General features: G+C 35.3%; 2 protein-coding genes across 6 annotated transcripts in view; both read left to right on the top strand.

Annotated features, from left to right (window-relative positions):
- Positions 1-20,786, top strand: part of JKAMP (JNK1/MAPK8 associated membrane protein) — a 449,359-nt gene that overhangs the window by 214,673 nt on the left and 213,900 nt on the right. The gene's annotated exons all lie outside the window — the stretch shown is intronic.
- The window catches only part of DAAM1 (dishevelled associated activator of morphogenesis 1), a 231,632-nt gene that overhangs the window by 141,720 nt on the left and 69,126 nt on the right, over positions 1-20,786 (top strand). For all 5 annotated transcript variants that reach the window (XM_069092062.1, XM_069092064.1, XM_069092063.1 and 2 more), the window contains 9 exons: positions 8,444-8,515; positions 12,941-13,035; positions 15,581-15,914; positions 16,954-17,064; positions 17,170-17,273; positions 17,640-17,706; positions 18,189-18,306; positions 19,069-19,207; positions 19,643-19,701. In XM_069092062.1, coding sequence (XP_068948163.1) covers positions 8,444-8,515; positions 12,941-13,035; positions 15,581-15,914; positions 16,954-17,064; positions 17,170-17,273; positions 17,640-17,706; positions 18,189-18,306; positions 19,069-19,207; positions 19,643-19,701 — 1,099 coding nt within the window. The remainder of the gene's footprint in view (positions 1-8,443; positions 8,516-12,940; positions 13,036-15,580; positions 15,915-16,953; positions 17,065-17,169; positions 17,274-17,639; positions 17,707-18,188; positions 18,307-19,068; positions 19,208-19,642; positions 19,702-20,786) is intronic.

Raw genomic sequence — 20,786 nt, 5'->3', positions numbered from 1 at the left:
TAGCTAGTATTTATATAACACTTTAAGGTTTGCAAATTATTTGCCAATATTATCTCATTTTATCCTTGGAATAGCCCTGGGAGGTAGAAGCCATTATCATCTACATTTTATAGATGAGGAAACCAAGACAGAAAAAGGTTAAGTAACTTGCCTCTGGCCACACAGGTAGAAAGAATGTAAGGCTGGATTTGAACTCAGGACTTCCTGACTCCAGATCCAGCATGCTGTCTGCTGTATCACTTAGCTTGCCTTATTGAGGGTCATTTGAAGAGCTTCGTGGAATAAAAATACTGTACTAAAGATTTTAGGGCACTATAGATGAATTTTGGAAAATCCACTTATGTATCTATAAGTAGGAGAAAAAAAAACAACCCACTAACATTACTGAGTATAAGAACATGGACATAATGAGAAGTCCACTTATTACTTACTCTGATGACAAAGGACAACTGTGGCTTAGTCTGCAACACCCTTTATCTCTTCCTTGAACCGCATTGTCCTGTGGCTTCCATGCTAACTCCAGCAAATTATGTTTCCATCTTTAGCAGACCCTTGACTGATGATCACATGAATATCCTGCCATCACCAAAACACAGGAAACTCCTCTGGATCATTCATCATTTCCCATATATTACTAAATTGCAGGTGTAAAGTACAAAAGTCACATCTGCACAAATAAACCATGTTTGTAGCATTAATAATTTTAGGTTGATCAGTCCCTCTTTATTTAACTGGCATCTTTCATGTTTTTCTTCCTGATCAGTATCTTATGAAATTGAGAAATTCTTTCTCCTTCAGGTTTTGGGCAGATAGTAATCACTGACATTTAAGGTTTGAAAAGTAATTTACATATATTCTCCTTTAAGTCTTGCAACAACCCTGTGGGGTATGCACTGGGGGTATTATTATCACCAATTTACAGATTAGAAGGTGAAAGATTAAATGACTTCACACAATAGTAGCTGTCAGATTGAAATCCACGTTATTGGGCTGGCCAGGTTGCACAGCGAGTAGGGGCACCGGCTCCAGTGTCGGGATGACCTGGGGATCGAATCAGGGCTCAGACACTTAGCACCCACCCAGAAACACCTGGCCGTGTAACCTTGAGCAAGTTACTCAACCCTGATTGCTTTAAAAAAAAAAAATCCACATTGTCGTGGCACCATGTCCAGGGCTCTCTCCTCCCTCTGTCCCCTACTCCTTAATGCAAATATAGATGAAGAAGTTCTAGGAGCCCTGTGGTCCTGTATTAATTCATGGTCATCTTAGTGATGAAAGATACTTTAAGCCTGACACTTTTTGTGCATGTTGTCCTGTAGTGTTCTTATAATCAGTCAGTCAGTAAATGTTTATTAACTGCCTACTCTTAGTCAGAAATATAGCACTGGGGCTGTAAAAAAATTAACACTCCAAAGATGTAATCCCTCTGACATTTTTATTTCATGAAGCGGATTATAGTAGAAAGTGTACTGAAGACTCTCACACTAATTTGGCAGTCTTAGATATTCTTTGCAAGTCCTTTCAACTCAATAACCAGTAGTCAATTTCTTCAACCTATGATTTTGACATAATTTTAAGATCACATATGGCTGTTAGTTCTTTCTATGAGTGAGGAAAAACAGAATAACTTTCTTCTAGAAGATAATGAATACTGTTCTCATTAGTGTATTTCCTACCTATTTTAAGAATATTTTCCTGACCAAAATCCCAGAATCTGCCTATCACTTACTTCCCTTGATTCTCTCCACATTGTAGCATAAGTCTATTATAAGTCTCCTTTATAGTTTCACATTAAGCATTATATTGCAAATCATAAACACACTTTGATTGTTTTCCCAAGAGCAGGTTATATCAAAACCTGCGTTTTAACATTCTAACAACTTGGTCTGGTAGCAGCAAATCTGGGAGCAAGATATAAGGCTGTAAAGGTCATTGACGTCATTGATTGGATTTCCACATGGTGTTAAGAGTTTATAGATATGTTAAAATGTGTTAATTTACTAACTAGCTAGAATAAAAATTGCAAACATGCTAAACATATAGAAGATTTGACAAAACATGGTGAGGTATGATGAAGTAATTTCTCTTACATTGTTGCACACTTCTGTGCCTTATAAAGTGCTTGCTGGGTATGTGGTTATGCTTGTTTGACTGAGCCAGCAAAGTGCTAACTCCATAAGCTGTCATTCCAATAGGACTTTTCCTGATACCCCAACCCCACCACAAAAACCCTCCAGATACTTCTTTGTATATAACAAAGAAAGTCAAGTAAAACCAAACCAATATGGATCATATCTGACAACATGTGTAATGTCCATCCACCTCTGTTTTTTTTAAAGATAGAGTTGTTTTATCATTCTTTTTTTTTTTTTAAAACAAATTGCTTTCATTGCCTTTTATCTGAGTTCAACCGCATCTTGTTTTCATTTACAGAAATGTAGCCATTATAAAAGTCTTAAAACTGCACTAAGATTTTTGGGGTGCCTTGTGTAGATTTTCCTGGTATTTCTTTCTTCATTCTAGATCAGCTGATACAAGTAAGTGGTTAGTAGAATTCTTAACAGTGTATAGGAAGAGCCCTAGAAGGACGTTTGGTTTTAAAGTTCATTGGATCACATGATCGAAAAGGGGTAATTGTTTTGATATTTCTAAGATGAATCATATACGGAATTCTATTTACATAATCCACAAATACTAGAGGCAATATGGCATAGTGTATAGAAAGCCAGCCATGGAGACAGGAAGACTAGACTTCAAGTCATCCTTGCACTCATTGGTTCTGTGTGAGGTATTTTTGTTTTGTATTGTTGCACACTCTGTCTTATAAGAAGTTTTTTAGGGACATGATTATGCCAGTTTGCAAAAGTATAATGCTAAATACATCAACAATATCAATCCAGTGTGGCTTTCTATAATATCTCTTTCCTCCCAACAACTACTGAAGCCTTTCCTGTAGCAAGTAAAAATAGGCAAAATTCATCTATGCTGGTTCATTCTGAGTAAGTCACTTAAACTGCTGTTAGTGCCACAGGGGGACTCTCTTAAGACTGTAAGAACTGCAGCTGCATTGATAAAGGGTGTTTCCTCACTATTTGTTCCTTATACTAATAAAAACACAGGTATAGTCTCTCCTAAAATATTATTTTAAAAAAATTTAAATTTCTTCAATAGCATTCACTAAATGCTAAGTGTTTCCACTTATTTCACCAATATGAATTTTATTTTATTTTTTTGCCTTTTGGGGGGCAATTGGGGTTAAGTAACTTGTCCAAGGTTACACGGCTAGTTTTGTGTGTGTGTGTGTTTGGGGTGTTAAGTGTCTAAGGCCAGAACCAAACTCGGGTCCTCCTGACTCTGGGGGCAGCGCTTTACTCACTGTGCCACCTAGCCGCCCTTCATCTATTTTCTAAAATATTGATAATGGTATTTTCTGTGGTAAAGAGAACTTAGAAATAAGGGGGAAGGGAGTAAGTATATAATGCCTACTATGTGCCAGGCACTTTATAAATACTCATTTGATTTGATCCTCACTACAATTCTAGTAAATGGAAAAATTCTCTTATCTTAGTGTTACCTCTCTTTTTTAAGAATTTGGTTTTTAGCACCTACCAATGAGGTAGGTACCATTCTCGTTTTACAGTGGAAGAAACTGAGGCAAACAGAGGTTAAGTGCCTTGCCCAGGGTCACAAAACTAGTAAGAGTCTAAGGACAAATTTGAACTTGGGTCTTGCTGATTCCAGGCCCAGTGCTGTACCCACTACACCACCTAGCTACCTTTGAAACAAAATATCTGCTCCTTGGTTAGAGACTAGCTAAATGAATATAATAGAATTTTCTTGTGTCATCAGACAATGCTTGATATGAGAACTTCATTCATCCATTAACTTATTTATTTTAAATATTTCATTTTTTCCCAATTACATGTAAAGACAAATTTTAACATTTATTTTTTATAGTTCCAAATTATCTCCCTCCTTCCTCCCTTCCCAAGACAGTAAAGCAGTTTGATATAGGTTATACATGCACAATCATGTAAAATATATTTCCATATTAGTCATGTGAAAAGACATAGACAAAAAAAATAAAGTGAAAAATAGCATGCTTCAATCTACATTCAGACTCGATCAGGTCTTTCTTTGGATATAGTTTTTCATCATGTTCATCATCCAAAGTACTTTGGAATTGTTTTGAATCATTGAATTTCTGAGAAGATCATCACATAGTATTGCTGTTACTGTGTATAATGTTCGGATTCTGCCCACTTCACTTTGCATCAGTTTATGTAAGTCTTTGCAGGTTTTTCTGAAATAATCATGCCCCTTGATATGAGAAATTTAGAGAATGATGGGAAGTCGTGTATGAATTCATGGAGAGTAAAGTAAGCAGAACCAGAGGGGGAAACCATATATAATGGAGTAAATGGAAAGAACAATAAAAGGAAACTGTTCAATTATAATGACTTAGCTTTTCTCTGCAGGAGACACAAAGTTATTTCCTTCCTTTCCTTAGAAATTGTTATAATATACTATATAATACAATATAATATACAATATAACTAAATTGTTAGTTGTAGTCAATGTATTACTTTTGTTTAACTGTTTTCCCATTAGATAGAAAGGTTCACTGGGTCGAGGAGGAAGGGAAAAGTCATATTCCAAGATCACGCGGATATAAAAAAGAAAGGGTATCAGTAAAACTTGTCAAAAAGAGAGACATTCCTAAGATGCTAGAATTTTTCCATTCAGTAAGCAGAAGTAAGCAAGAATAGCATAACCCTATGAAAATGGGATATCTGATCATCTAAGCCCTGGGGCAGCCCATATCAACTATGTGATTTCTTTAGACAAATATAAATATATTTCCTCATAGAACTAACCTCTAAACCTAGCCTAAAGGATAGATCTCTTTTCCCTGAATGAAGGAATAGAGCGTATATGGACCACAGAATATTTTCATATTTAGGTGGCAAAATAAAGTCTTTTTTCCTCCTTTCTTTAGTCACTTATTTTGGTTGTGATAGATTAAAGGAATGGATATTTTGAAAGGGCTGATGATTTCTAATATGAAGAGATGTAGGATGGGGTGGAGGGAGGGAGAAAAATCAAACTGAAAAGGGATGGAACTTTTTTTCATTTCTAAGAGGGCATTAGTTACTGGATTCTTTACCATTCATGAACAACTTAGAAGGCATGGACTCATGAAGAATTTGTATTTGATGTATACATTCAACAAAGCAAGTTACTGAGAAAGTCATATTAAGGTTTCCATCAGAATTCCTTTATTTTGTATGACAACCTCAAATTCAGCCACAAAGGGTTCCTTTCTTTCCCTCCCCTCTTTTTTGTTTTGACTACAGTCTCTAGTTTACTTTTGATAATCTGTTTAGATTACTGCATGCTTACAACATGTAAAAGAATCTCAGTACAGACACTCATCTTGCTTACCTGATTTAGAACTTCTTGCCTACAATAATGACCAGTAGAGCTTAACTTGGGCAGGCCTTCACATGATCTCTGATGTATAAATGATTTGGGTTGACTTTTGGAAATTTGCCTCAGCTCAGAACCATTTTATCCTTTTGTATATCCAAACTCCATTGAATAGTTATGGATTTGGGCTTCTTAAATACCTTAGTAATGTTGAAGTTAAACTAGTAATACTTTGGAGAGGAGAAAAAAAAAGACAAAGGGGGTGGAGCTATGGACTGGTATCTAGGTCACAAATCCAGCCTTTTTGCTTGCTTATATAAAAATTGTGTCCAGTGCTACTCTTAAGGGTAATGGAGTTCAACATCAAAGCTATTTCTCTAGTGTTTGTTCAATCATTTAGTTCAATCATTCAATCATTTTCTAAATAAAGTTCATGGACTTTACAGAATACAGACTTGCTAACCATCCTAATATGTATACCTGTATATTTACCCCCTTTACTTGAGACTGCATAATAGTTCAATATGAAATGTATTTTCCTCCCTCCAGAATAGATGTCTCAAAAGATTTATTTACAGTAAAGTGTTTTGTGTGGCAGCTAGGTGGTTCAGGAGATAGAGCACTGGGCTTGGAATTAGGAATATTCGTCTTCATGAATTCAAATCTGACCTCAGATACTTTGTGTGACCCTAGACAAATCACTTAAAACCAGTTTGCCTCAGTTTCCTTATCTGTAAAATGAACTGGAGAAGGAAATGGCAAACCATTCCAGTACCTTTGTCAGGAAAACCCCAATTGGGGTCACAAAAAATCAGACATGATGGAAAAATGGCTGGAAATGTTTTGTTGATGAAGTATGCCTGGCATGTTGTAGTTACTTGATGAAAAGTAGCTTGAAAGTTTATGAGAAGAGAATAAAATACTCCAATCTGAAATAACTACAATAGATAGTTAGATTTGGATAATAATGATAATAGTAATATGTCCCTGGTCATATTCCTTCATGATGTTACCCTTCATTTTCAGCTATTAAATCAAATGTTATAAATGTATCTACTACTTCATTATTGAATAGTGAACAATTGGCAAGTTCTGTTTTTCCCCAGTAATGTTTAATAGAAACTGTTTAATTGTTCTTTGAGAATGTGACTGTATTTTTCATAATTTAATATGTGTAATTAATATGATTTTGCTTTCCTTCTCAGTGGACCAGAGAGGAGGGGAGAAGATTTGGAACACAAATTTTAAAAAAAAGTTAAAATAATATATTTTAAAAAGAGAAAACAAACAAGAAAATATAGAACTATCAAACTAAAGGAATATCTGAGTTCTATTTTTCCAAGCTATAAGTTTGTATGGTATGATACTGTTGTATGGTACTCTTGAGCCTAGAAAAGACCTCCAGTCATATTTCTGATTTTAGTTACACTTGCCCTGTTCCTTGGGAATCCCCAAAAGTAGTATTATTTTCTGATATGAGAGATAATTTTACTAATGTAGCTCTTATGTATAAACATGCATCTATAATATAAATGTTTGTTGGAATATTTGGAGCCATAGACCAACACATTTAATTCCTATCTCACTCATTCCTACCCCCCATTCAGGCCCTAGTTCTAATGATTTCTAGTGGTTCACAGTAGCACTAGCGACTTAGGCCATTTTTAGTCTATCAGTCTCTGGGAAGGGAGACTGAAGCAGGTTTGAGGTTTATGTCAGGATTATAATCAGGTAGCTCAATGGAGGCCTTGACTTCTAACTTCTAACCCCAGATCTGCTATATGTTTAACTTTAGTCAATCTAACATTATTCTTCTCCCCTCAACCCTTTACCAAGATGTAGGGGGCTCACTACTTTTCATTTGAGGGATGACTGAATCCTGTGGTTTTTCTTCTTTACCCCATTTTTATTACAGGAGATTTAGCCACCTCCAAATGAATCTTTTTTGTTTGTTTTAATTGTCCCTTGGAGGCTGAATAACCAATATAAGAATGCTTTGTTGCAAGGGGATAAATAGGTAATACCTTCAGTAATGAAAAGAGCACTCTATTCCCAGCTCTGCCACTTTCTACTCATGTGACCTTGAGTTTATCACTGAATTTCTCTCTCTCTTTTCTTTTTTGTAAAATTATGATACCTGTCCTTTCTATGTTATAGAATTATGAAAACTAACTAAAACCATATGTAAGTGCTTTGTAAAGCACTATTTAAATGGAGATTGTGGTAGTGATGATGGTGGAGTGATATGATGGTGGGATGATGAAAAAAACCTGAAGTGTAATTGAGGACAAGATTTTATTTATAGTTTTATTCATATTTATTCAACCTACTGTACTGTACTTGGTGTGGTTCAGAACCTAGAGACCTGAAGATTCAATAACTCATTGCCTTAAAGGAACTGTCATTTGAAAAGCATCTTTGAGGATATAGTTTTACCATGCAGTAGCTCAAAAGAAACATGAGATGTACAAATTTAGAGACATCTCCACTCCAAATGTTCATATGGATTATTTATACCCAATCTGTGATAGAGCATTCCAAGTTAGTATTGGTGTGATCAATCACAGTTAGACACTCTGTACCTTGACTCCAACATAATGATGTCATTTTGGTCCTCTGAGAATGAAGGACAACAATAATTGAAGTACCCTCTAAAATGTATTCATGTTATTTCAGTTCGCTATGTGAATCAGAAAATGTCTTTAAGGAGCTATGTTATTCACAGTTGTAAATTTCTCTGAGGGGATGGCATCAGGAATATCTTCCTTGTCAGGTGGGCATTTTGGGGGATTGATTCAATAGCTTGCTGCTTGTGCTTTACTCTAAATTACCTGGATGTTTTGGAAAAGGAGTGCCATGTATTAACTCATAGCATTGGAATTGGAGTTGGAATTACAATTGGAATTGTATTGGAATTCCAATAGCAATTGGAATTACATGCATGTAAACATGTATTAGATATTATTATTCTCCTGTTACCTAATTTTTGTTATCTTTTTTTTTCTTCTTTTAGGATCAGGAAGAAAACAAGGGAGCTACAAGTTGGCCTGAGTTCTATATTGATCAGCTAAACTCTATGGCTGCTGTAGGTACATTTTATGTATTATGACACAGTGGGGGAAAAACAAGTTTGGTACAAAGCACTGTTGCACAATAAATAGCCTAAAATCAGTTACGAAGATTTTTACTTGGGCAAGACATTCTAATCTCATTTTTTTCTGCCCATGTTAAATCCTCTTTTTAAAAAAAGTCAATAAAATAATTTCTCCAGTATGTTCTAAGTAAAAGCATGCAATAAAATGAGTTTAGTATTATAACAGGAAATTTTATCTCCTGAAATCTGGTTTATGTTCATCTTTAGCTTGCATCTTTGTTACTACTCATCTGGATACATGGGAACACCTGGGAAATTAACACAATTTTAATATAGTTAAGTTGAATTCTTAAACTAATGCTTCATATTTCCTTTTATTACTTGGAGTGAGTTCCAAGGTCTCATCCATTCATAGATTGTTGATCTTTTTATCCTTCCACCTTCTAGCGAAGCAGGCAGATTCTTCTTTCAAGAATGCCAGTGTATTCTTCCAGGAATATAAAACACAAGAACATAGCAAGATGACTGACAAAATTGAAAGTCAGTTGAATAGCTGTGAAATGTCCTTGGAAATTCTCTTGGAACATGGATTCCTAGTACAGTGTACTTAGCTTACTCAAAATATATATTTTGAACACGTATGTCTCTCCATTCTGGGTTTGCAGTAGCTGAACAAGCATAATATTAATTAAATGTAAAACATTCAGCAGAAATGAACTGGCCAAACTTTTCATGTCCAATAGCTTAATTGAAAATACCAGTAATAAATGTTTTGGGTGCTAATTGTAGAATATAATTTTTTGCCTTCCCAGCCTACAACCCCAACTTTTCAGTGGTTACCTATCAGACAATTTGTAGTTCATTACACATCCTTCAAGCTTACATAAAAATTGCTTTTACCATTTTTATCCTGCATCTTGAAATCCTCTATGGAGGAAAAAAAATATGTTCTCTATTATTAAAATGTAATCTGGAATTAATTTTTCTACCTATAACTCTCATTGTTTGAATCTCTGGACAGTATGCTCACTAGATCTTTATCTGCCTTTATTTAGAAAGCTCAATATTTTGCTGCTGTTGCAAAAGTTTAAAACAGACTATGATAGGTTCATGATAGGTGAACTGTTGACATTTTTGCTAGTTTAGAAGACTTACATTTGTTTGTGTCCTGTTTGCCCCTTTGTGGATGCTCTTATTATTGTTATACATTGTATATTAACATAATATATAACCATTTATAATATTATACAACAATATACAATAATACAAATATAATGATATTTTATATTAAACAAACTTTTAGTCTGGAAAATGCAAGCATTACTAGGAGAACTAAAAGAGTAAACCTCTGCTCTGAGGGTTTCCAGTCTAAAAGGTAAAGAATAAAGCAGAAAGGTCAGACTAAATCTATTTCTTTTGCAATTGTTACTAATCACTACCCTACATTATGGTTTGTTTGTTTTTTTAAAGAGGGGTAAAAAAGATCAGAAAGGAATGGTTTCAGCATGTTAATGATGGTCCCAGCAGAGTGAAAGATTCTTAGTGATTATCAAAAACGTCTCTACAGCTGCCCAGGCAATAGTACTAAAGTACTGCCATGTACATTTTCTATTTGTAAAAGAGGTTTTTGTAATTCTCAAATTAGGCTTTTGACAAAAGAAATTGATAGAAAATATCTTTCTTGTTAAGACTATGTTGTTTAACATGAGGCAGCCAAAATTTCTTTTTGATAAGTAAGAATTTAAAATTTCTTGATAAATTCTGTGATTTAAAAAAAGTACTAAATGTCATAGTAAAGAGTTTTTAATCCAAAATTTTAGGCAAAGTAAAATTGGGTTATTTTATGCCCCTTCTGGCACAGATGAGTGCTAAGTCCTACCTTAGACAGTTTGCAGTATACGGAAAATTGTTTGTTCTTTGAGACCCATTGCTTCTTGCTCATTTCTCTGAGGACCTGTTGTGTTCTTATGAGTGCTCTCGGTGTTGTGGTACTTGCTTAAAAATCTTGGAATTAAATACTATTGATACTTCAAAGGACACATCAAAGGTGTGGTTATAAGTGGTTATCCACTATTTTGTTTACCCTACAGTTCCCATCTTTTCTTTATCCTACCAAAACCATATCTCGTTCCTTTGAATGGATTGGGTCAGCTTTATGATATCCAAAGGACAAAGAGAATCAGTGTTTCATGACCCAATGAGGCCTGGAGCTCCATGGCATAATAGAACTATAGAAGAGGTGAGCTGGAGAGGAGCGTTAGTGATAATCTAGTCCAACTCCCCATCTATCATTTTTTTTTCACATGAAAAACTTAAGGTTCCTAAGGATGTTGTTACCTTCCCAAGTGGCAGAGGCAAGACTTGAATGTTATATTCCTACCCCCATCCAATACATTTTCCATTCTGACATGTTGTCAAACCAAATAGGAAACATTTATGAAATTAGGGGATACTGGATAGGATTTATACCTTTTTGTTCAGGTTATCCAAAACTCCAAACAACTCGGGTGGATCTCTCTGTTGACTACTTGAGATTCACAATCAATGTTGGTGGGGGAGTTGGTAAGAGAAGATAATGGGTTTTTTCTCTAGGACCAGAGAACTCTCAGGATCCTACATCTCCAGAGAGTGACCTGAGATCTGGTGGCGGTGGTAGAATTATTGCTCTCCCACTCCTTTGTCTCATGGATTGGGCATGGAATTGCTCCCAGTGAAGATTGTGTTGACTTTCTTGACTTATTTTATAGCAAGCTTCATAACAAGCAGATTTCATCCTTTATAAACCAACATATTATTTAGGGGTCCTTTTCAAGAGTGAATAATAGTATAATAAATTCAACTGTATAGGTTTGATGTGTACCATTCTTGGTCTAGATTTTTGATACAGTCTCATTATGCAAGAGAAGAGATGGTATTAAATGCAGGGATATTTAAGGAATGGTTTATTTAAGACAACAAATTCTGTTTAACTTTTAGCTAATTTCTGCAGGAGCTCTCAGTCCCATTCCATAGTCTAGGAGTAGTCATTAGAGCCCTTGAGAGTTGTGTAAGTTCCTCAGTTGTCCACAGCACACACATATGCCTGTTCTGCATTGACAACAAAATTGCTTTGCCAAATTTTCTTTTGTCTAAGTGCCAGCTACTCTATCACTTATGAAACCAGACATTTTGTTAATATGTAGAATAATATGCCATAAAGTCTGATTGCATGTTGTGTGTGTGTTAAATTCATCTACTTTATATGGTATACTTGGGTCTTTACAAAGATTGAATGAGGCTTATTAGCTATTCACAAAGAGCTTTTATACCCCAAGAGGGCAAGCACATTGGAATATATGTATTTTACTTCCCCAGCTTTCCTCTGGGGCTCAGTGATCTTAAGAGTCAGGGAAAACTCTAGAAGAACTTCACTGAACTTTGTAACAAAATTCTTCTGATCTCAGGAACCCTCTTGACCTCTTTTTGGTTGTTCCTTGTATTTCCACAGTATTAAATGGAATTCTTTTTTAGACTTCAGTGACTAGAAACATAGTATCACACTGTGGATTTAATCTCCATTTTAAGCAATCAGAAGATTTACATTACAGTATGATTATAACATGAATTTTTATGTATCTATTTCCACATATACAAAGTATTTCTAAAATCTTGTTTTCAAATACTTACTATGACTAAGACTTTTGTATTGAAATTTAATTTTCTTTTTTTTCCAGTTAATAAGTATTTATTTTCATTCTTCTTCCTGGTTAACAAAGTTTTGTTAACCAAAAGACAGGCAGGCAACAAGCAGTTATTGAATATTTACTATGCGCTAAGCCTTGTGCTTAACTATATTAGCTAATATAAGAAGAAAAAAAAAGGCTTTATTCTAAAGGAACTTACATTCTAATAGAAGAAGACAGAACACAAAAGAGAGGTGTGGAAGAGGTACTTCAGGAGTGGTAGTGAAGTATGTCCAGCTGTGCCACTCCTCAAAATGGAAACCAGAGGAACTCATCAATGATAGAGAAGAGAGAGAGAGAGAGAGAGAGAGAGACCATTGTAGAAAATAAGCATAAAAAAGAAAAACAAATTCTTATATTTATTGGTCATGTTCAAAAATGTATGTCTCATTCTGCGTTTTAAGTCCTTTGCCTCTCTGGGAAGAGATGGGTAGTGGGCTTCCTTTTCTGATTTCTGAGACTGTAGTTTGTCCTTGCAGAGTTCTTAAAATGACTGAAGCCCAATGTAACAGGAGTATCTGGATTGTCCTTGGAGTTGGTTGTGATGGGATTTGATCTAGAAAAAAGTTTTCACATGGAGTATTTTCATTAACTGACAATAACAGAGCTGCTATGGACTTTGGACTATTATGAATTTATTGACCTCTAATGAGAACCATCTTTTGATTCTACCTCTATTTTACTCTTCCCATAGAGAAAATCCTTGCTAATTTTAGAAAAAGAAGAGGAAGAGGAAAGAAGTAAAACAATAGAAAGTCTGAAGACTGCACTGAGGACAAAACCTATGAGGTACTTCTTTGCTTTGGGGTCTGTTTTTTTTCCTATCTTTCCTTCGGTTGGTACTTGGCAGGAGGTTCTCTGGTATTGAGAATTCATCCCTTCCTCCTGCCTTTCACTGCAAAGCTGCCTCATCCTCCATTTTCAAAGAGCTCCTGTGGGGTTTCATAGTGGTTGAGGATTATCCAGGTGCATTTCATGAGCACAGGTACTCGGAATATGCACAGTTGGCACATCAAGTTTGGTTGGAACTTCATCCTATGGTCTATATCATATGACTGGAAAATAAGAACATTCGCCCATTATCAGATAGCTTATGTTGGTACAGTGGTTTATGATTACAAAGAACTTTCATACCCATTATATCCTTTGATCCCTACAACAACCCTGTGGGGGTAGTTAGGACAAGTATTATTATTACCTATTTGTAAGATGAAGAAACTGACAGTGAAATATAATTTAGGTAGGATCTAACTTACCTTCTATCAATTAGTTGTCTGACAGAGGCCTGTTTAATCACATGTTCACTCTCTGTGGGGGAAGAAATTAGGAAAATGAGTTTTAATGACTTAATCTAGCCTTGTATCTCTTCAGAGTTTCTAAAGATAGTGTTAAGGAGAAGTCAGGCATATGAAAAAGTTCATGTCAGATCCCAAATGATCCAGCAAGTCCTGTAGGAGAAGGCTATTCTCAGCATCTATTCTCTAGCACCTCCTTTCCATCTTGTCATTTTTTTTTTCAGTTGTGTCCAACTCTTTGTGGCTCCATTTGGAGATTTTTTTGGCAAAGATGTAGAGTGGTCTGCCATTTCCTTCCCCAACTCATTTTACAGATGAGGAAACTGAGGCACATAGAGTTAAGTAACTTGCCCAGGGTCACACACCTAGGAAGTATCCAAGGTCAGATCTGAACTCAGGCCTGATTTGAACTCAGGAAGATTAGTCTTCCTGACTCTAGGTCCAGTACTCTATCCACTGTGCCACCTAGCTGCCCCTACTATCTATCCATCTACTTCCATTTCAATTCAGTAGACATTTATTAAACCCCTACTCTGTGTATAGCATTAGACACCAGCAGATATGGTAATTAATGTGAGCCATGATCATTGCTTTGTTTGAGCTTACCCTTTTTTAGGGGAATATGATACACAAATAAATGTAATGTAAAAGAGAGCTAAATGAGTACACGAGTCCATCTATTTCTTCACTTCTCTTCTTCCCCTCCCCACCAAAGTACAAACTGGGTCTCTGTGATAGGAAAACCCATTTTAAAAAAAATACCGGGATCTTCTTCACATAGGACTGTCGTACACAATTCCATAGGTGGTTTTTATTTTTCTATATTGGCGAGATATGGACAAGGGAATTGCATTTGCTAGTTCTCTCATGGAAACTCTAGGTAAGATGTTTTAACCTTTTTTTTTCAATCATAAGACTTATGTATAATAAAGTAGTGTTAAATATTTGTAACTCCTCACTATATAAAATACATGTAACTTACATGTATAAAATAATATTCATATATGTTTTTACAAATTTATATAATATAAATCTGTAAATAAAAATTCATACTTTCTCTTCTGCCTCTTAGAAACTGTCGCCAGGTATACTTTTTGAAGAATAAGAATGTCTCAGTTGAGAAGCCTAGGGGTTATGGAATGCTTTGGACATGAGTCTTGCAACCATGATTCAGAGCTTTCAAGAAGAAATGCAGGCTCCATTGGTACCCTGGTCTTTGAATATCTATTAATTGATCATCTAGATTCCATATATTTAGCACTAAAATGGCCTGGTATTCATAAACATTCTTATTCCACCATTTTTATGGAGAGAGTGGGATAGTACAGAAGCAGGGGTTCAGTAATATACTGAACTACATGGAGACTGGGTATAATGAAGAAATAAATGGATAACTGCAATCTGAGGGGACATTGATTATTTCTTTTACAACTCCCTATTTTCTGTGTGGTTCTTATCAGTAAGTGGCATTATGAGAGAAGGTGCATCAGTTGAGATTTTCCATAGCCATATTATTTCCTCACCATAAGACATGGCCATGCAAAAGCCTTATAATTATTATTTTAATAATCTCCTTTTGATATTTCATTAACCCAGTCCTCTTTGGATGACACTTAATTGGTTAAATATAGAGTCAAGATTGGTAAAGGAAGAGAGTGAAGTTTGAGGAGGGGTAATGGTCGGAGAAAGTAACTGAGGAATAGAACAATTGAAGGCTTCAATGAGGGCAAGGATAGATTGAGGAGAAGTGAGACATAGTAAGTGAAAGCATTCTTGAAGGTTGTAGTCATATAGAGAAATCTCTAAATTTCTCACTATGAAAATGGAGCACTTATGAGTAATGGTGAGATCCAAAACATGATCAACCCTGCATATAGGTCTATAGAGAAAAATATCAGAGCAAATTTCCAGTATTGATCAAATCTTAAGGATTAGACAGATTTTCTGCTTAAGAACTGTCAGTGTTGGAGGCAGGAGAAAGGAGGAAATGGAAAGAACTTTCAGCTGTCTTAATTTTAATTCATTTATTTTCCTGACAGATTTGTAACCAGATTTATTGATTTAGATGGCTTATCATGTATTCTGAACTTTCTAAAAACCATGGACTATGAGACATCAGAGTCTCAAATACATACTTCACTTATTGGATGTATAAAAGCTCTAATGAATAACTCTCAAGGACGGGCTCATGTTATGGCCCATTCAGAGAGTATTAATGTAATTGCTCAGAGTCTGAGCATTGAGAACATTAAAACAAAGGTGGCAGTGCTGGAAATCATGGGCGCTGTGTGCCTGGTTCCCGGAGGTCACAAAAAAGTTCTGCAGGCCATGCTACATTACCAGAAGTATGCCAGTGAAAGAACTCGTTTCCAGGTATGTGGTCTCTAATTTATCTATAAGTCACATGCTTGCATTTTTGCTTTTGAAGTAGGACTATAAATTATTCATTTCCATTTTGGAGATGATTATACTTACTGTCACTTAAGAGGTCTAGTCCTGTTCTTGCAGTCATTTTTGTCTTGGTTCCATTAGAAGATGATGCTTGTCACTGACTAAACAAAATATATGGGAACTAGTGAATTGCAACTTAGCTCTTTTAATGAAGTACCTTTTGTATTATTCCCAGCTCGGATTTGTAATAGATATTGTCTATCTTTTCAAAAGGAGGAATCTTCCTGGAGAAGTTCCTAGTAATCCATTTGCTTTTAGGGGGACAAGTTTGGAAAAGTTGACATGACCATTTTTTAACCATTCATAAAGAGCAGAAGTTGAGGGACCGAATGCATATATACCTACCGTGTTTCCCCGATAATAAGACCTATCCCGAAAATAAGCCCTCCCCTTCCTGTGTAAGATTCCTCTAAAATAAGCCCTCCCCCTAAAATAAGCCCTATTGAGATTGCTACTGTAGTGAAGATGATCCCCTGCGCTACACGCTACATTACGGTACCCTCTGTATGCACCGTCCCCCCCGTGAAACGCACGCCGCGCTCCGAGCTGCATCCAATCAGAGCTGCAGCAGTGAGCGCGTCATCCTATTCTTCCCCAGTGATTTGCTTACTGGTGCCATTGAGAGCAGTGCCGCGGAGGAGAGCTGAGGCAGGACAACATAAGCCCTCCCCTGAAAATAAGCCCTCTGGTGTTTTTCTTTCCAAAAAAAATTAATAAGACAGTGTCTTATTATCGGGGAAACATGGTACTACCACATATGTTTTCCGTATGGATTTAAATGTAGTAGCATTTTTTAGGGACATAAAGTATCTTAAATTTTAAATGAAGGGCTCTCAAGAAAAATATAAGTATACACTAGATTTTTTTGAACTTCAAAGTTCAGGAAAGTTTAATAAAATTAATTTAATATTGTGCTAGCTCTGATTCAATCCTTTTTGTAATCTATTTGTGCATTTGATAGACACTAATTAATGACTTGGATAGAAGCACAGGCCGATACCGGGATGAAGTCAATCTCAAGACAGCCATCATGTCCTTCATTAATGCAATACTAAGCCAAGGGGCTGGAGTGGTATGAACATTTTGTGCTATTAATATTTAAATAAAATTTTTATCAAATCTGTTTGATATTCATATTCAGAAAACTCTAAATGTGTTTAATTGTGTTTCCTTTCAGGAAAGTTTGGACTTTAGACTTCATCTTCGATATGAATTTTTGATGTTAGGAATTCAGCCTATAATAGATAAATTAAGGGAACATGAAAACTTGACATTAGACAGGCAAGTTAAACCATTAAGTATTGATCATTCCCGCTTTTTTACCTCTTTTGTCCTCTCTTACAATCTTATCACTGTTTCTAAGACTAACCTCCCACCAACTCTAGACAATAAATAGGTTTCTTTCTTCAACTTGTAGTCTCTTTAAGGGATTCTTTGAGGAATCTGGACTTCTCAAATGGGAAAAGTCCTCCCTATGCTGTGCGTGTTCCTTATAATTTTATTTTGATTGTATTTGTCTTGATTTCTTTTAGTACTTTAGATCCTCTCCAAATTCAGAGTTTGAACCCTTGTAATTAATTGTAGGCATTCGTAGAATGTTTTGGCTTTCAATTGTATTTCTTTGAAATTTTTCTTTTCTTTTGTCAGGCACTTAGACTTTTTTGAAATGCTCAGAAATGAAGATGAGCTGGAATTTGCCAAAAGATTTGAATTGGTGTGTATATGCATGACTATTTTGATTAGTGATGAATGGCTTGTTCACCACATATAAGAGAAATGCTTTTTGCTCTACAATCATACATATATATGTTTATATGTATATATTATTTATGTGTATATATAAATACATGTATATATGTATATCTGATGATTCTGCCATAGATCAGGTGATAATCTGATATATGTGTATATTCTCCCTCTCTCCCTCTTTGTTTTCCCTCTTCCTCTATCTTTATCTCCTCCCCTCCTTGTCCTTTTTCTCTTTCTCCTTCCCTCCCTCCCCTCTCCCTTTCCCTTTCTTTTCTTATTCCTTTCCCTCTCCCTTTCTCTGTCTCATTTTGCCCTGGTACCAAAATGTTTGAATTAAGTTGTGCAGTGTAAATTTGGTTACTTTGCATTAAGGGAATATTATAAAAATACCAGAAGCCCTCACAGGACCTTACTCTTTGTCTTAGATTTGCTTTTTATGTGAAATAGGTTCACATAGACACAAAAAGTGCAACGCAAATGTTTGAACTGACAAGGAAGAGGTTGACTCATAGTGAAGCTTATCCTCACTTCATGTCTGTCCTGTACCACTGTCTCCAAATGCCTTGTGAGTAGAAACTGTTTTCATGTGGACTGAGATTTAAAAGTTATATTGGTTAATGTTTTGAATATTATCAGAGCTCTGATTCGTTAAGTAAAGAATACGGGATTCTAATCTTGGTTTAGTGACAATCTAATTGAGAGCCACCACCTGTTTTTTGTATGGTTGACTAAAGTGAGCGTTTTTTTTTTAAACACTTAAAAATAATGTATCATTTTAAAATTTAAAAACCATTCTTAGCTGGATGGAAGAAGATGGAATTTGACCCTAAGATCATAGTTTATTGATACCCCCCGTCTAAAGCATTTTCAGTAATTTAAAGGATACTATGAAAATTTCAGAATAAATATAATTAACTTTAAAAGTGAATTATACCTCATAACCCTTTTAGAAGAAGGTGGAGAATGTTATAGCAGAGAGGGTATCACCATCTTGGTGAAGTCAACCTTTGGTTTCCTTATCTATAAGATGAATGATTGAAACTCTTGGGTTTCTTCAGGCTGTAAATTTATGATCCCAGACCTCCAAGAACTTTATGGGTTACTTTTTAATATCCTCTTCCTTTGCTGTCTACTAGAGTTTGACACCTCTAGCCTAGAATGTTTGTAAGGGGCAGGAATTGTACCTCTTCCTGGCTTCAAATCCAGCACCTCATCTACTATGCCAGACTCCCTTTCATGAAAAGTGGCAGTTTTTTATTCTGTAATGAGAAGTTATCATAATTACACATTTAGTTTTTCTATTATGTTCTTTCTCTTCCTCTTTCAGACAAGAGAAGTGGAAACACAGTTCAATACTGGCTGCTACTAGATAGAATTGTACAACAGATTGTTATACAGAATGACAAAGGGCAAGACCCTTATTCTACTCCTCTAGAAAACTTTAATGTCAAAAATGTTGTACGAATGTAAGTTTCTTCCCTTTTTTTATGTGCTATACTAATGTATACTATGCTTTCTTAACAAACACACACAAAACACCTGTACTTTGTTTATTGCAAAATATTAGTAAATACTATAGATTTTTTTTTTAAATAAGGAAAAGGGGTCAGGAACTAGATTTGTGATTTTAATGAGATAGTGACTTAGAAGTTAAGTGATCTGTCCAAGGTTACATAGCCATTGTGTGTTAGAGGTAGTATTTGTACTCATGTCTTCCTGGATTCAAGGCTGGTTCTTTTCCTCTGTCCTACGCTGCCTCTCTATTACAGATGATTTCAAATTTTGCACATTCATTTTAATTTAGATAATTTGGTAATTTCTCTAAAGTGAATTTTAAAAAAATTTTATATATCTTTATTTAGTAATGAATGCTACATTAACATCTTGTTCTGTTTATATAGGTTGGTTAATGAAAATGAAGTTAAACAGTGGAAAGAACAAGCAGAAAGGATGAGAAAAGGTAATAAAGCATTTGAAATATAATTACGTATTTCTAAATGTTAGAGATAGAATCTATTGTTTTGCTGTAATATTACATGTTGATATTTGTTTGTTGAATGGTTAAACCTAGGGGTTTTTAGGGCGCTTTGCCTTGCCTTTTTTAAAAAATAAATCTGCTATTATAACTGAAGTGCTTCTGACCCCTTTTTTGTTTTTCACTAGATTTCACATGAGTTCTTTTAAAAAGCAATTTAGCTTTTACCTTTCAGTACTCAATATTTCAAATTTGTCTTTGCTTCTTTCCCTTTTTCCCCCAAGACCTCTCCCACACTTAGTGTCTTTAGACAGGATTTTTTTGTTGCTTGTTTAAATAAAAAGCAGTTAGGCTGTATGTAGACTTGTCTGTGATATTTCAAATGAGACAGTAAAAGTGCCTCTTGTAAGCCTTAGCAGCCTCAGGATGTCCACATGACCACCTTTAGTTGAGATCAACTCTAAATAATTTTTTTAAGTACAGAAAACCACTAACTTTGGCAGATTTGGGTACTGTTAAAGGTTAATAGGTGACATATTGGTATTTTGAATACATTATTGGTATTATCCTTCAGAAACCAAATGACTGGTAGGATGAGGAGTCAAGGAGGGAACTAATGGACTTAATTCTGTGCAAGTCATTAACAAAAATGGAGTCCACTATTTTGTTGATGTTGTAAATGTTGACCCTTCCCCCTCCTTTGGGAAGGAAGTGGGGAAGGAAGAATTAAGGAAAGGTCATTGATTAAGCATTTACCATGTAAAGTACTGTGCTATACACCAGGGATACAAATAGAAAATCGTTATTTTCAATAGTCTATTTTTTCATCATGAATCATCTCTCATTGGTATTAACTGTTCCAAATTAAATTTGTGGTTGACAAGCTTGTTCTAAGAGGGCCCAGCTTTCTTGCTGTCGTGTTCTGCCCACTCCATTTAAGTAAAAAAAAAAAAAGTAGATCCACTAGTTCCAAATAGTCCCTAAATGAAAAGTACTATTGTCACAGTCATCATCAGATTGGAAGGAGAGAGAGAGAGAGAGAGAGAGAGAGAGAGAGAGAGAGAGAGAGA

This window comes from Petaurus breviceps, unplaced genomic scaffold, assembly GCF_028583685.1.
Source record: "Petaurus breviceps papuanus isolate PSGF00001 unplaced genomic scaffold, PetGlider_PUasm1.0 189, whole genome shotgun sequence".
Lineage (NCBI taxonomy): Eukaryota > Metazoa > Chordata > Mammalia > Diprotodontia > Petauridae > Petaurus > Petaurus breviceps.
This window is presented reverse-complemented; position numbering and strand designations above follow the sequence as displayed.